This window comes from Ambystoma mexicanum, chromosome 7p (genome assembly GCF_040938575.1).
Source record: "Ambystoma mexicanum isolate Mex_15411 chromosome 7p, UKY_AmexF1_1, whole genome shotgun sequence".
Taxonomy (NCBI): domain Eukaryota; kingdom Metazoa; phylum Chordata; class Amphibia; order Caudata; family Ambystomatidae; genus Ambystoma; species Ambystoma mexicanum.
In genome coordinates this window covers 45,561,729-45,576,507 of record NC_090939.1, presented here as the reverse complement: position 1 = coordinate 45,576,507, position 14,779 = coordinate 45,561,729, and the positions used below count along the sequence as shown (strand labels likewise).

Below are 14,779 nucleotides of genomic sequence, written 5' to 3'. Positions count from 1 at the left end.
TTTTTACAGTTTGTGTACAAGAGTAGGGTAGGCATTAGGTTTTGTTAGCATAGGCCATTTTGATGTACTGCATTAATTATTTGATGGTCGATACTACTCCCATCTTAGTAATAGGGCAAAGTAGGAGTTTTTCCAGTCCCAACAATTTCAATAAAGGTTTTACAAATTGTACCCATTGTGTCAGTGTCATACTTGTGATACCATGCTTCCCTACACAGCCCACTTCCTGGGTATCTACACGCATGACATGCATTAGCCCGCAAAAAGCAGCGGCTTTCGAGGGTTGAATACATGCCCAAATATTGACTTCCCAGGTCTCAAAGATCAGGAGGAAGGCCAACGGACAAAGGCCCTCATCAGTAGTTGGGCAGAGCGGTAAGGAGGCAGCAGTAACACATTACCGCTCCGCCCAACTTTGAGTTGGATGGTAAATCAGCCAGCTTTACCTCCAGCTTGAACAAGTTACCGACCATTTGCAGCGCTATTACCGCTGCAGTAATTGCACCAAATATATTGGACCCAATGGGAATGGGCACATCCTGACCCCCCCCCCCGAAACTCAGGATCAAGTTGCGGTAACGCTATTAGTGTTGGGCAGTATCCCTGTGCATTTACATCTGGGATGCCGGCCAACTTCTGATGAACCCCAAAACGGCCAAAGGAGAAGACAAAAGACCTTGTGGCACATCCATGATGGACACTAGCCACAGTCATGAGCCAAACACGGTAATTGTGGTATGGCTTGGTAAATGTTTTAAAAAATACATGAAAAAAGTTTCTGCCACCACCAGTCTACTCCTAGGCACATTGTCCAGTTGCCAAAAAATCCTTAGTGGATGTCTAGGGCCCGAAAACGCAAGGACCCCATTGCATGGTTCTGTAATTTACTTTGTGATATGATATGATAGGATATGGCATTTATAACGTGCCTATACACAAGTGTATCAAGGCGCGACCAGGCAAGGGAGGGGTACCCAAGGGAGGACAGACAACGATCCTACTAGGCCAGGTGTCATTCAGATCGCGCAAGTGCATGGGATGGGGAAGGAGAACGTGCGGGGGGGAAGGGACAGTGCAGTACATGGGAATAGAATAATAACAATAAGTAAAAGTAACGGCCAGCAGGTGGCAAGTGCAAGGTAAGTGCAGACATCAGGTGTCAAGTGCTGGTAGTCGGACTGTAGGGATACAGAAACAGTCTCTGAGTGCGGGGGTTGCCAGGCAGGCAGTGCAGGTTTGTGCAACTGGCGGGGGAGGGACCTGGGCCCGAGATCAGAGGGTGGCCAGGTAACGAGTGCAGTTTCAGTTTCAGCCAGGAGGTCAGTCGGGGAGAGGAGGAGAAAAAGCAGAAGCAAAGAGAAAGGTTTTGAGTTGCTTCCGGTATCGGAGATGGTTCTCCTCAAGTTTCAGGGAGGCTGTTCCAGAGGGAGGCCCCAGCCTGAAATGAAATACAGTTGCCAAAAGTGGCAACAAAATGGAAAGACTAAGAGAAACAAAGTTTGTCAGTACTAACTCTCTGAAGGGCATGTCACTTTCCCCATAACGATAAGCAAAAGCACAGTGGGCTGCAGCTGAAGGTTGTGCTGCACTGGCAAAAGTCAGGTCAGGAGGCTGGAACAAAAGCAAAAGGTTTGGGGGGGTCCACAACTATAGAGGTAAAATAGTGATTGGATGGCAAGAGGCATGAGGTGTGTCATATTTATTTAAACAGTTGCTATGTTGGATCAGCAGACTGCGGCATGTGTCTGTGGATAGCGTGGTCAGGAAAAGGTCTGGAAAACAGAATTGGGGTTATTTGGTGGTCGAAAGAGGGGCTGGAAAGAGTGGGGGAGTGGAGTAAAGATTATATGAAGCTGTTTCTTTAGGTGAAAAATGGGTGTGCCTGTGCCACCGAGTCTGCAGTCAGTTTTGGTGTCTGCTGACATTATTTGGATTGCAGAGAGTTTAGGGCGAGTTTTCTTATTTGCAGGTGTATTGTTTGAATGGTTTAATTATATTGTGGTGGTTGTAGCCAGTCACCATATTCTTGGGGGCATGGCTGTAGGCCATAGCCCCAAGAATCTGGCCACAAACACAATAGAGATATGTGTATAGTAATTATAGGTAATGTAGTGGGAGTATACAGTATTTGTACTATGGTGGAATGATATAATTAAAGTGTATATGGTATTTATGATTGTAGTACAATTGAGGACAGTGTTCCTTGATGTCTCCTCCATCTTTCACACGGTCAACAATTGTATCCTCATTAAACGGTTACATGATACCATTAGCATCATGGACCGGGCATTGGACTGGCATATTTGTTTTCCTTACTAACTGCCCTTACCAGCTGCAACTGGGCTTTTTGTACTCCACTACCTCACTGTGTACCTTCAGAGTACCCCAGGGTTTTATCCCATGATTGCGGCTCAGCACCGGAGATCTGTCATCTAGATGGCCAGGACACAGCCATCCCTTTTGACTCCAGTTCCTGGGGGTGGACAAGTACAGGAGGATCACCTGGATGAGGGGTCTTCGGTTAGTGGAAGTGGGGCACCAGACGGTGAGATGTGGTTTCCCCTTCCATGTAACACCTTTTCCCCATCCTACCTGGTAGGATACTTAGGAACTCAACCCCCCCTTTCCCGACCCATACATTTTCTCACAGACAGTTCACCGTGAGCAACAACAGACTAACACCTGAGCCGTAGACCTGACATGTCCCGATACCATGGTCAGGCAGGGTCAGGCAATTACTGATTATTACACACACCCGATTTCCATCACACTTCCCCACACGGACATTTCATTTGGTGAACATTTATTTCTCTTTCATGAACATTACCCTACCCTATTTGTAAATTAGCAGTAAGGATTGGCAATCGTTTTCTTTTTAGTATAGGCCCTTTTATTTTGACAAGACTCCACTAGGACTGCATTATTATTATTATTATTTGATGGTCGTAGATTGCTCCCAACTGTAGATTTAGGTTTAGATGGGCGTTTATCACACCCTTGTGAAATTTCAATAAACACCCTTGAACTGTGGTCACTTTTCTATGTGTTACTGTTTATACCATGCCTTCCTTACACCTATTTCGTCCCTCTGGCTCACCTGAAGTTTTTCTTTTTTTCTCATTTCCAGCATTTTGTTAATGACACACAGGTTTCCTTAAACTTCCCTGAACTAATTTGTTGTCTGTGTTTTTTATCTGTAATTGTCTGGCGACATTTGAGGCATTGTGTGCGGCTAACAATGTGTTGTGTCTCAATGCCAGTAAGACAGAGATCTTTCTTACTGTGACAACTGTGCCCTGTTTTTCTCTTACTTTTTAACCCCTGTCTTTGGGCCCTCTACTCTTAGCATCCTGTAAGGCCAAAAACCTTGGGGTTATCTTGAGGTTTTTTCATTGATTTGTGGATGTATGTGTGACTGTTTGAAAGCAGGCAATGAGGGAGTGCTACAAACATAACAGTAAAAAGGGTAGAAGGGCTGTCTTGTGCTATGGTGTGCACGTGCAATCCATATTTTTTAATAATGCATGCCCTAGAGAGGGGACTGCAGGGGCTGCTGATAGTCATGAAGGGCCATGGATTATGGTCATTATTGTATGCTAGAGAAAAGTATTTGGGACAGAGTATAGATCCTGTGCTTTTTTTCTTTTTCTCTAATATACAATTGTCCATTATTTCCATTAGCATAGTACAAAATATGAATGGGAATGTTGGAGAATCTTATTGAATCTAACTACTTTTCTGAAAAATGTAAAGTAGATAGGCTCTTACAGCTTATTTTTTACTTCTATTTTTAAACTGTGAAAGGTGGTTCCAAAAGGAACCTTTGTTTTGTGCTTTTTGATGTTGTACTTTTTCTTTTGCAGGACAGGTTAGGAAGTAAGTTGGGGGATTGGAAATAAGGGAAAGCACACCAACCACAGATATAGAGGGGCAGGTGGACAGGGGGAGATGTCAGGGGTGCGTTCATTTTAAGGTAGTGGGCAGTGTTTCTCTTGCTCCTTGATTACAGCCTCAAAAGAACTTAGGAACAGCTCCGCTTTGCAGAGTGGTGTGTTGCAGTATATAAATAGCACTGCTGTCTTGGATAGACATGGATCAATAACTTTATGGCTTGCAAGGTAGCTGGTGGGATTTTCTGCCCCACAGGAGTAGCCTGTGCGGTGGTAGTATTGGTTGAGGAGGATGAAGTAGAGGAAGACAGCCTACTACCTCCTGAGAAAGGAACAGACTTTCCGAGAGCATTCCAGTGGTTGGAGTTAGTGTGAGGGTGCATGAAGGTGGTCCCGTAGGAGTACTGGCCAGTTTGCTCGTGACTGAGTATAACACTGGGCTAATTTCACCTTGGTAGCCTTAGCCATAGCCTTTGGTATAACCCCAATGGTGGTAAAGAACTGCCAGGCCTATGATTCTCTCTGGGTGCTAGAGATAGCTATTTCCTCTACTTCATATTCCTGTTGCTCTTGATCGTTTTCTCATGATTACGGTTCTTCTGTTTTGTAGGCCCTCCAGCTGGTGGTGGTGTTGGTGGTGGCTCCTGGAGAGAAGGGATGGCAATAGCTGATGCCATTTTTGAACATAAAGAGCAGTTCTGTTAATATTTTTCCAAGCATGTGCTCGGTCCTAGATTGCAAATAGCTAATTAGTAAAAATAGCTTGAAACTTCCTAATCAGCTAAAAATGCAGCTTCAAACTGTTCACAAAGCACAGACCCGTTCGTGAAGTGCAGCACATTATCATGCTGCGCACGAGCATGTGGTCACGTGACGCTGTCCATAAGTCGACAATGGCGTCAGACATTCGTGAACATCAGTGAACACAAAAACCAGTGGAACATTTTGCAAAAAGCTTTTAGAAGTTATAAAAATGTTGGTAGAAGGTGGGGAATGGCACAGTTTTAATGTCAAAATTTCTACATCTGCTGAAAATGCTTCTATATTGGAGGTAAGTATGATATTAGGAACTTGTAGCAAATTAGGCTGCACTTGTAAAAACCCATGAAATTCAGTGTAAAAACATTGTTAAAGGGACGTTATGGTTACAGGTAAAACCAAACCTCCCAGAAATGTGCCAGTTAAGGTAAATTAAGCAAACATCATTTGCGCCACCACCATGCACTCCTAAGACTAAAACCCACAACATCAAAGATGACATCACAAATATCATTGATGACATCACTGATGACATCACATATGAAATTAGTTTGATGAACACTCCCTACAAGGGATTGTGTTTATGATGTTGGTAACAAGAATTCGCGGGTGATCAGGAGACTTATCATTAACTACTTAAAGTATTAAAGAATGTACTCATCTAAACAAAACAATATATTGGAGTGTTGTGGTTAATACAGGAACTTAATCATACATACACATAGGCAATGGCTGCAGCATGCCCCGTAGAAGTACAATGTTTTTATCTGGTAATTTTGGATGGTAAAATTATGAGTGTTACCTTATCAGAGTTTTAAGTAATGTTAAATATGGAATTAATAGCTAACAATTCAAGACTAACTACACACTTGTGTTAGTACAAACAATACACATGAAGACCCACAATGCATACAAATTAGAAGCACAACAGAAAAACAAACAATATCACCAGAAAATTTCAATAACATTAAAGTTAATTTTCATGTATGCAAATTAATTGTGTGTTTGAGGCCTGTTTATTGCCCTGTGTATGTGCACCATGAGCTGAGACCAAACCCTGAGGAAAGTACTCAAAGAACATATGACGAGGTTAATGTCTAGATATATAGCACCTTTTGAATTTTCATATTCTGACTTTCACTGACCAAAAACACCTGGCCTAAATATGTCAGTGAACAAAAACAATTGCCCTAGATATGTGATGTCAACAGTGATGTCATCAGTGACATTTGTGATGTCATCTTTGATGTCCCGGGTGTTAGTCTTAGCAGTCCACGGTGGTGGTGGGCGTTATGGTTGCTTAGCTTACCATAACTGGCAAATTTCTTTGGGTTTTCAGTTTTATTTGAGACCATAAAAATCCCTTTAACAAAGTTTATTCAGTGAATTTCATAGGTTTTTGTTACATTTTTTTTGTTTTTGTTACCATTAAAGTGTTTTCACTGATATATATATATATATATTCAATGAAAAAACATTGTGAAAGGGACATTATGGTTAAGTTGCACTAAGAAAAACCTATGAAATTTAGTGAAAAAACTTTGTTAAAGGGATGTTATGGTTACATGCCCAGGATCTCAAGTAGCCGTCGTCTTTGAAAGGTCTCTACAGCCGTTTTACCTGCAGCTGAGTGCTCCGTCTTATTCACGCAATGGCAGCTTAGGTTTCCCAGAAGTATTTCAATTAGGGATATACAAATGTCCTCAATGCCACACCTTACAACAGTCCTGGGCTTTGTATAGATTGTATTGGGTGGGTGGGTGACGGTGGGGAATTGCTCGACTGGGTTAGGCACTAAGTTCTGATTGCGCACATGCATTTTACTTTCCATGGGCCATATATGTGCTACTGCATGCATGCCAACAAGCGCCATGTCAGTTTGAGTGTTGCTTAGTCCGCTTTGTGTTTATTTCCATTCTGTAATTGTCTGACGGCCATCAAGGCATTGTGTGCATCTACCAATATGTGTCTGAATGTAAAGAAGACACTGAACTGAAGTTGCACCTCCCAAAGGACTGGGGCATGCCACCGAGTACAAACACTGGCAAAGCCAACTGCCCAGGCATCTGTGCAGGCATGGGCTCGGCATTCCCCAGGCACTGCCAGAATGGAACTGCCTGGCCATGATAGGACAACAGGAGAAGGGTTTATTTACCTGGCATATGATAAGGCATTCCGGAAACATACTGAAATGTCGCTCTCATTTGTGCGTCCCCGCAGTCTCTGCGACTTTGGGGGTGCACAAAATGAGGGCGACATTTAGTGCGATAAAGCAGAGCGGTGGTTGTGGGGGTGTCCCCACTCTACTTGGGCGCAGTAATGGCAGTAGCGGGGGTCAAGAAAGAGGAAATAAGAAAAAAGAAAGAAAAGCACCCTACGGCATCAGCTATAACCCACATTAGTGGGAGGAACTGATGCCGCAGGGATAGCAGGATGTAGGCGGCATACACAGAAGTATGTCGCTGTAAAGGTAAATGGGGTGGGGGGGATGGGAAGGGAAATGAAGGCCAGAGGATGCAGACACAGTGCTGGCCTGCACCATAATTGGCGTCGACATTTTCGTCCACGCAGTTACAGTCAACGCTGTGATCACACAGATTCGGCATTCCCAATACTTATACACAAGCCACAACTGTTGGCTTTGTCAATTTTTTAATAGGTCTTCAGTGCAAGGAACATATGTATACATTATAGCTGCAATTAAGCCATTAACCGCCACCAGACTGCTTAGACATAACAGTGGCAGGCCAAGGTTTGATGTTACGGCTTGATAGAACTAGCTCAGATCCCAGGAGCATCAGTTTTAGACAGGGCATGGCAGGTAGGCGGTGGAAATTGCAAAAAGTATTAACATGGCTATGGGCAGTGACTGGGTGGATGAATAAACAGCTCCCATAAGCTGTGTGCCCTTTCGCACATGTCATCTACCTCCTAGCTGCACTCCAAAGCAATAGTTTTAGATTATAGCTGACGTTTAAGCGCCACCTAACAGCCAAAATTAAACACACAAGCTTTTGGTCCCTCCTCACATGTCATCACCCTCCTAGCTGTACTTCAATGCAATAGTTTGGCTTATCGGTGGTGCTTAAGCAGTGCATATCAGCTAAAGCTAAAAATGACCAATTTCGGAGCTACTCTGTAACCCACTATGTCAACTCCACAGAGCCTTCCTCAATGTCAAGAAATATATAAGGCATCCTTCAAAGTACACATTTATTGTGAGTATTTTTCACCTATGTGGTTTCTATTTCTAATTGTATTTATTTGAAGAACGGGGATGTCAATTCTGATCAGAAATGACTTACAATAACACATTTGCAGGTGGCGGAAGCATTCCCACAAAAGGAGCCTGTACAATGCACAAAGATGAGAACAAGTGGTGAGCGGGTTTATGAAGGTGTAAAAAAAGCACAACATATAGCAGGGAGAGAATAAAACAAGCAGAAACAACATGCACATAAGGAAACTTGCAAAGGTAATATTAACCTAAGGGGGAAACTGCTTCAAACTGAAGCACAACATATAGCAAGGAGAGAATAAAACAAGCAGAAACAACATGCACATAAGAAAACTTGCAAAGGTAATATTAACCTAAGGGGGAAACTGCTTCAAACTGAGGAGTACTTATTAGATATACAAAATTAGATTATTGCGCTCCACTGGAGGCATTGGTGGCGTCGGGTAGAGAGAATGGGTGAGCTCCCTCCTTAGCTAGTTAAGTGTAGATTAAGCCGAGCTTTGACGAGATCCACAGTTGGGCTGGCTTTCATTGTTATGGGCAGTTGGTTCTACGGGAACGGCACAAGTAGGGAGAAGGAGCGGAAGCAGCAGAAGCACAGGGCGGGTATGAGACGGTGAGGTTGAGTGAAGAGAAGATCAGAGGATACGAGATGGTGCTAAACTTAAGATGCAATCCGGCATGTACTGAGGAGCGAGACCTTTCACAGCTCTGTAGACTAGGAGAAGGAACTTGGAAAAGAATGCGGTTGTGCATGGAGAGGCAACCAACATGGTGTCACGAGGTGGAGGTGGGTCTGGGTAGGATGTAGAGAATGCGGGTAGCGAAGTTGAGGACTTGATCTAGAGGGAGGAAGGAGTATAAAGGAAAGCCAAGGAATAGGCTTGAGCAGTAGTCCAGTTTGCTGAGCACTAGAGAGGAGCATTTGTAGGGTGGTTTGTAAGAAAAGGATGAATTTTCCAACTGTGGAGGAGATTAATGTGAGCAGCAGAGGCAGTGGTATTGAGGAATTGTTGCAGTTGCAGGTCACTATCAAAGAGGACCCCAATATTGTGAGCCTTGGGTGAGACAGGAAGCGAGTCAGGCGCAAAGGGCATAGGAGAGAGGAGGGGAGGGATGGCATTGGCATCTTGGAGAAAGAAGACGTCTGTTTTTGGAGAGTTCAGAATGAGGCAGCGGGAAGCCACCCGGTGACGAATTGCAATGAGACAGTTTGTAATCTGTACTGAGATGGCCGGGGTGAAGGTGGGAAAGGAGTAAAATTTGTGAATGTCATCAGCAAAAAGGTGCCTGCGAAAGCCAAATGATGAGAAGTCTTCCCAAGGCAGAGGCACAGAGGGTGAAGAGCAGAGGTCCAAGGGCAGATTCTTGGAGGATGCAGAGAGGGTAGAGTGGGGGTCAGAGGTTTGTGAGTTCTAAGAGATTTTAGAGGATCGACCTTCCAGGTAGGAGGTGATTCAGGCAACTGCAGATTTACTAATCCCAATGTTCTGGAGAGTGAGAAGAGATGAGTGGTCGACAGTGTCAAAAGCAGTAGAAAGGTCCAAAAGGATGAGTATAGGAGAGAGTTTGGAGTGGTGAGGATTGGAGAGAAAGTTGGAGGCATGCATGAACGCAGTCTCCAAAGAATGTCCTATTCTGCTTATATATAAATGGTCTGTACAAATATCTATTAAATTCCACCCCCAATGTCCCAAAGCTGGGTGGACGGCTACGGGTCCTGGTATATGCAGACGATTACCTTATTGATGGCCCGTACTTCCAGGGCCTTGCAGGCACTTATTACAGAATATGCCGCCTTTTTGGAGGATGTGAACCTGGTGGTAAATGCTGCAAAGTCGGCAGTGATGCCCTGCTGAAAGCATAATCGAAGGATCAATTTTAGGGTTATGTACTGTAGGAATGCTGTCATCCCCCGGGTTGACCACTTCGACTATCAAGGAGTCAGATTTTCTGCAAATATGGGTGCGTTGGCACATGTAAACAAACAGGCACTGCAGTTTAAGCAGGCTCTGGGTGGGGTGTCCAGGGCTATGCATATGTTTAAAGCAAAGCCAATAGCACCTCTGCTCCAGCTATACAAGGGAAAAGCAGCATCTGTTGCTAAATTCGGAATATAGTTGTGGGGGTATTCAAATATTGGCGCAGTACAAACCTTGGAGAATCAATTTCTGAAAAACTTGCTGCGGTTCCCTACTTCTGCCACCAACTTTGGAGTATGGATGGAGCTGGGCTGTAATCCAACTAGCAACATGATCTCAATGAAGCCAGTCTTACACTGGCTCGGGTTGTGGGGCATAGCAGGGCGGTACTCACCCAGCACCTGATTACCTTCCTGATAGCCACGGACACCGGTGGTATGATCCCATGGTTGGCTATTATCAGGAAGCAGCTGTGTGCATTCCAGGGGAGAAATCAAATGTTGGACTACTTCTGTCATCGAGACAGTGCATTTGGGTAGGGAAAGCAGTGAAATCATGAAGGCAACCAACCGTGGTTTGATGACTATCATGTCCCCGGGTATTCAGCATTATTTGTTGTGGGCAGAATCCCCCAAGTATCGTGTGCTTGTATCTAGGGCAAGGTTCACCTGCATCCCTCTAAAAGCTGTGGTGGCAGCATGGGCCGGAGATGGGGTGTGGGGGGGCAGATAGATCTTGATCCATATGAGGAGCCCTGCATATGCGAAGGCGAGAAAAAGGTTTATTCTACCACTTCTTAGGGAATTGGGTGTTGTGCAATATAGGCCAGCCCTAACTTGTATGCTTTGGGAAAATACACCACAAGTTGGCTGGTCACTGCTTTCATATGTCTGTCACAGGAAACGACTGGTTGATACATTATCCTGTGAATGTGTTTTTACATACTGACTGATGAAGTGAATTTATAATTTTATCTCTTCTCCCCTTTTGTTGTCCATCCTCCTTATGTCGTGATATGGCATGTTTTAATTTAATAAATTATATGTATCCTGTTATGGTTTTATGGATTGTTCTAATGTAAATCCGAATAAACTTAATGATGATAATGATTACAATGTAAGTCAAATTGAAGTGGATTGCCAAGGCCGTTATCCACAAGGTACTTAGTGAACCAGTCGCAAACCACCCGTTCATGGACCTTTGAATAATGAGGAAGGAGAGAAACTGGGCAATAGTTTGCTAATGTGTTTGGGTCAGCAGGGAGTTTCTCCAGTAATGGATAAGGCAGTTGCAGATTTGAAGGAGGCAGGGAAGTGTCCAGTGGAGAGAGAGGGATTAAAGAGCCCAGAGAGATGAGGTCAAGTGATTGAGACTAAGTGTCTGACCATTTGGGGAGCAAACGGCTTAAAGGAGCACAAGATGGGATGGCACTGTGAAGGATGGGTGGTAATACAATAGGAGAGGTATGGTAGAGGTGGCCAAGCATAAAAAAAGAGGTAGGGGAGAGATAGTGTACAGAATGAGGGTTGGGGAAGAGAGAGGAGGGCTGTGAGTGACACCAACTTTTGAAATTGTAGAGGAAGAGAAGTGGCAAAAGTCATTAGCAGAAAGGGAGGAGGTGTTAGATATTGGCATGGGAGGTGCAAGCCAAGATTGGGACTAGATGAAAGTTTGTGGGGGTGATTGTGAAGGGAGGAGATTAGGCTGGTGAAGTATGATGATTTTTCAGTGCAAGGTTAGGGCAGCCAGGGAATAATTTTTGTAGGCTAGGAGTAGAGAAATTGTCTGCAATTTGTGCCAGCTTCATAGGTCACAGCACATGTTTGTTTTGAGGGTCTACATTTCAGAGATGATCAAAGGAATGAGGACTGGGACGGGAAGTTGTGAATGTGCGAGCAGAATAGTGTTGGTCAAATTGAGACATAAGTGCATAGTGAAAGTCAGAGAAAGCCTGAACAAAGGAGGAGGCATGAATTGGGGAAAGAGACAGGAGAGAGGTCCTCACATCATCAAGGTAAGGGGGCAAGAGAGTCCTGCCTGAAAGTCATTGGAGAGGGGAGATGAGGAGTGAAGATGGAGGGACCGAGATGTTAAAGTGTACAATGGAGTGATCATAGGGAGTGGGGCCAATGGAGAGGTCAGAGGAGGAGAGTTAATTAAGGAGAAAGACAAGGTCAAGAGTGTTCCCACCAGGTTCGGTAGGCTGGTTGTGGAGGGAGTAGAGGAAGGGTCCAGATAGATGGGGTTTAAGTATAAGGCAGATGGCTGCAGAGGGCTTGGGGAGGTTGTAGTCCCACAGCATGACAATAGGGTTGTCAGTAGGAAGTGACTCAAGGAAAAGGGTCAGATCAGGGAAGAATGAATCGAGAAGACCAGGGGTCGACAGAACAGTGAGAGGAGTAAGTGGCAGGAGCTGAATAGTGGCTTAATCAAAAAAGGAAGAGTGGATGTCAGATGGGTATAGAGGGCCAGTGTTGAGGGCCTCATTGACAAGGAATCCCACACTGCTGCCCTTTGCAATAGGGTGATAAAAGTCGAAGCGGTCAGTGATGTAGAAAGACTTGTTGCATAAGGTTTGTGCATTTCAGAGACTAAGTGAAAGAGTGAAAGGAGGTGGGGGAGAGGAACAGGTGTTGTTGTCACACTTCTGTGTACATCACAGGTCTTCAGACGAGGTCCAGGAGCCTGCCAGAGCTATTCCTGTTAGCATCTGCCATGGCGGTGTGCACTATTCCATCATCCTTACCTACAGTCTAGCGGCTTCTCTGCCTCTGACCTTGCAGCAGCATGTCTTTCTGTCTTCGAGCCTAAACAACAGGGTTTACTGGTTTCAGATGTTCCATAAGGCTGTACGCTGCCATGTTCTTTCCAAAACGATGTACATGGAAAAAAAGAATGTAAAAATGACTGCATCCTGGCACTACTTCTCTGGTTGTCCTGGTGCATGCATGCAAGACCCCGGCACGGTGTTTCCAGGCAACTAATGATCAACAACCTCGCGTCCATCCACAAGTATAAAGGCAGGAAGTAGCAGCAGTCTGTTATGTCTCACGTCCTTATTATCTCCCTTGACGTCCTTGCCCTGGGTGTGTCTGCTCTTATTATCTTTTGTCTTCTCTGCCTTGGCTTTTCCGTTGCCCTGTCCCCCTGCCTTCTCTGCTCAAGTCTATTGTTTTGTTGCACCTTATTATCTGCTATTGTCAACTTATCTATATCAGCCTGTGTTCCTGTGGCCTTACCATCTATTGCACCCTAGTACAGTGCCTCGCACTGTTCCTGGACCATGTTAATCTGGGGCCCTTTCATGGCTATCCTGCCTCTTGCCTCCAACGGACTGAGTTCCCGGTAGGCGGGTGCAAGGTGGCGCTTCATCATCACCTTTGCGTAATCCCGGTCCAGCACTCACTGTGGCATTTCCTGCTCAACGGTCATGAAGATCAAGTGCGCGCCAGCGCTCCGTCCTCCTTGATAGTTGTGCAAGGGGGATAGATGAAGTGGCAGATCCTGGGAACAGAGTCTTATTTGATGGGCACTGGTGCCTTGGGTAAGGAGGAAGAAGGTGAGGCCAGAGAGAGATGCAGAAGTTAGTCTAAATTGAGCCTGAAGGCTATTGGAGAAGGGAAGGGGAAGCAGAAGGAGGAATGGGGCAAAATCAAGCTGCATGATGGAGGGTAGAAGAAATAGGCAAGTGAACACAATGAAGAAAGAGTGCAGCCCAAGAGAGACGGGAGGGTAGGTGAGCGAGAAGTGAGGGAAGGGGTGGATGGTTGGCTGAGAAGAAGCAGGTGTAGGTGCTGAGTGTGGCTAAAATGGAGCTATAGCTAACCAAAACACAGTTAACAGGCCCAACACAGCAATGTTCCTTGGTAACAGAAGCTCTGCAGTTAAAGCATAGTCAATTGGTGGAAGTATCCCTATGCATGGAAGCAGGAGTCGGGGAGAGGGTGGTGTGCTTGGTGCAGTCCTGGTTTGAGCAGGGATTCTGGCTTGAGTCCCTTTCCAGGCATCATAGGCCTAAACTAGGAGCTGACATTTGCTACTTTTGGCCCTTGGCTGTAGATGCCTGGGCTGGACACACAAGGGAGGCGGAATAAGGGAGGCAGTGTGTCACGTGTCCCTCTGGGGCTCCAGACACAGTGTTCCAGATGGCCTCCACACTTGCAGGCAGGGACCTGGGTGTTGTAGGCCCAGAGAGATTCGGTTTGTAGGCAGAACCTTCAGATGGTGCACTGGGTTCTCTGGTAAAACAGGATTACTTTTGTACTATGCAAATACGCTTTTGCTGCCAAGCAAGTTGAACCACCCATGTCTCAAAACCTGAACAATGCGCCATGGAAAGTTTGGTTGATTGGTTCTGTTGCTTATACCTGAACGTTTACTTTCCTTTGACTGTTGTGAATATGATGTGTGTGTGCGTGTCTTATTATAAATGAACATATTGTTACTGGTTATGCTTTCGAAACGTAAGTTCCTTAGATTCATTAGTAAGGAAAGTTATACCCTTTTATCCAAAACTTGCTAACTTTGATCAAGGCCATTATTGAAATAATGAAAATGTTCTTCTCTTCACATTCACTGTTCTCTTTTAACTCGTCAGAGGTGAAGATGATGCTTGAGCTCCCTTTCATTACAGAATCCGTCTGCGGCCGCGGATGCTGCGCGATGTGTCCATGATAGACACCAGAACCACGGTCCTGGGCAATGAAATCAGCTGTCCCATAGGAATTGCCCCAACTGCCTTCCACTGCCTGGCCTGGCCTGACGGGGAGTTGAGCACAGCTAGAGGTGAAGTACGCAAACCATTAGGCCTGGCCTTCAAATTCTCCACCTGGGTTCATTGACAGGACTCAACTATTTCTCCATTGGCATAAGATGAAAGAAACTGCCCAGTGGTGGTGGTCTACCACGATAAAATATTGGCATATCTTCAACATTTCAGGAATGTTTCTAAAGGTTTAGAGTATGTTTCT

The 14,779-nt window shown here is 45.0% G+C and overlaps 1 protein-coding gene across 9 annotated transcripts in view; it reads left to right on the top strand.

Moving 5' to 3' along the window:
• Positions 1-14,779, top strand: part of HAO2 (hydroxyacid oxidase 2) — a 667,133-nt gene that overhangs the window by 509,886 nt on the left and 142,468 nt on the right. For all 9 annotated transcript variants that reach the window (XM_069635747.1, XM_069635741.1, XM_069635749.1 and 6 more), the window contains one exon: positions 14,443-14,594. In XM_069635747.1, coding sequence (XP_069491848.1) covers positions 14,443-14,594 — 152 coding nt within the window. The remainder of the gene's footprint in view (positions 1-14,442; positions 14,595-14,779) is intronic.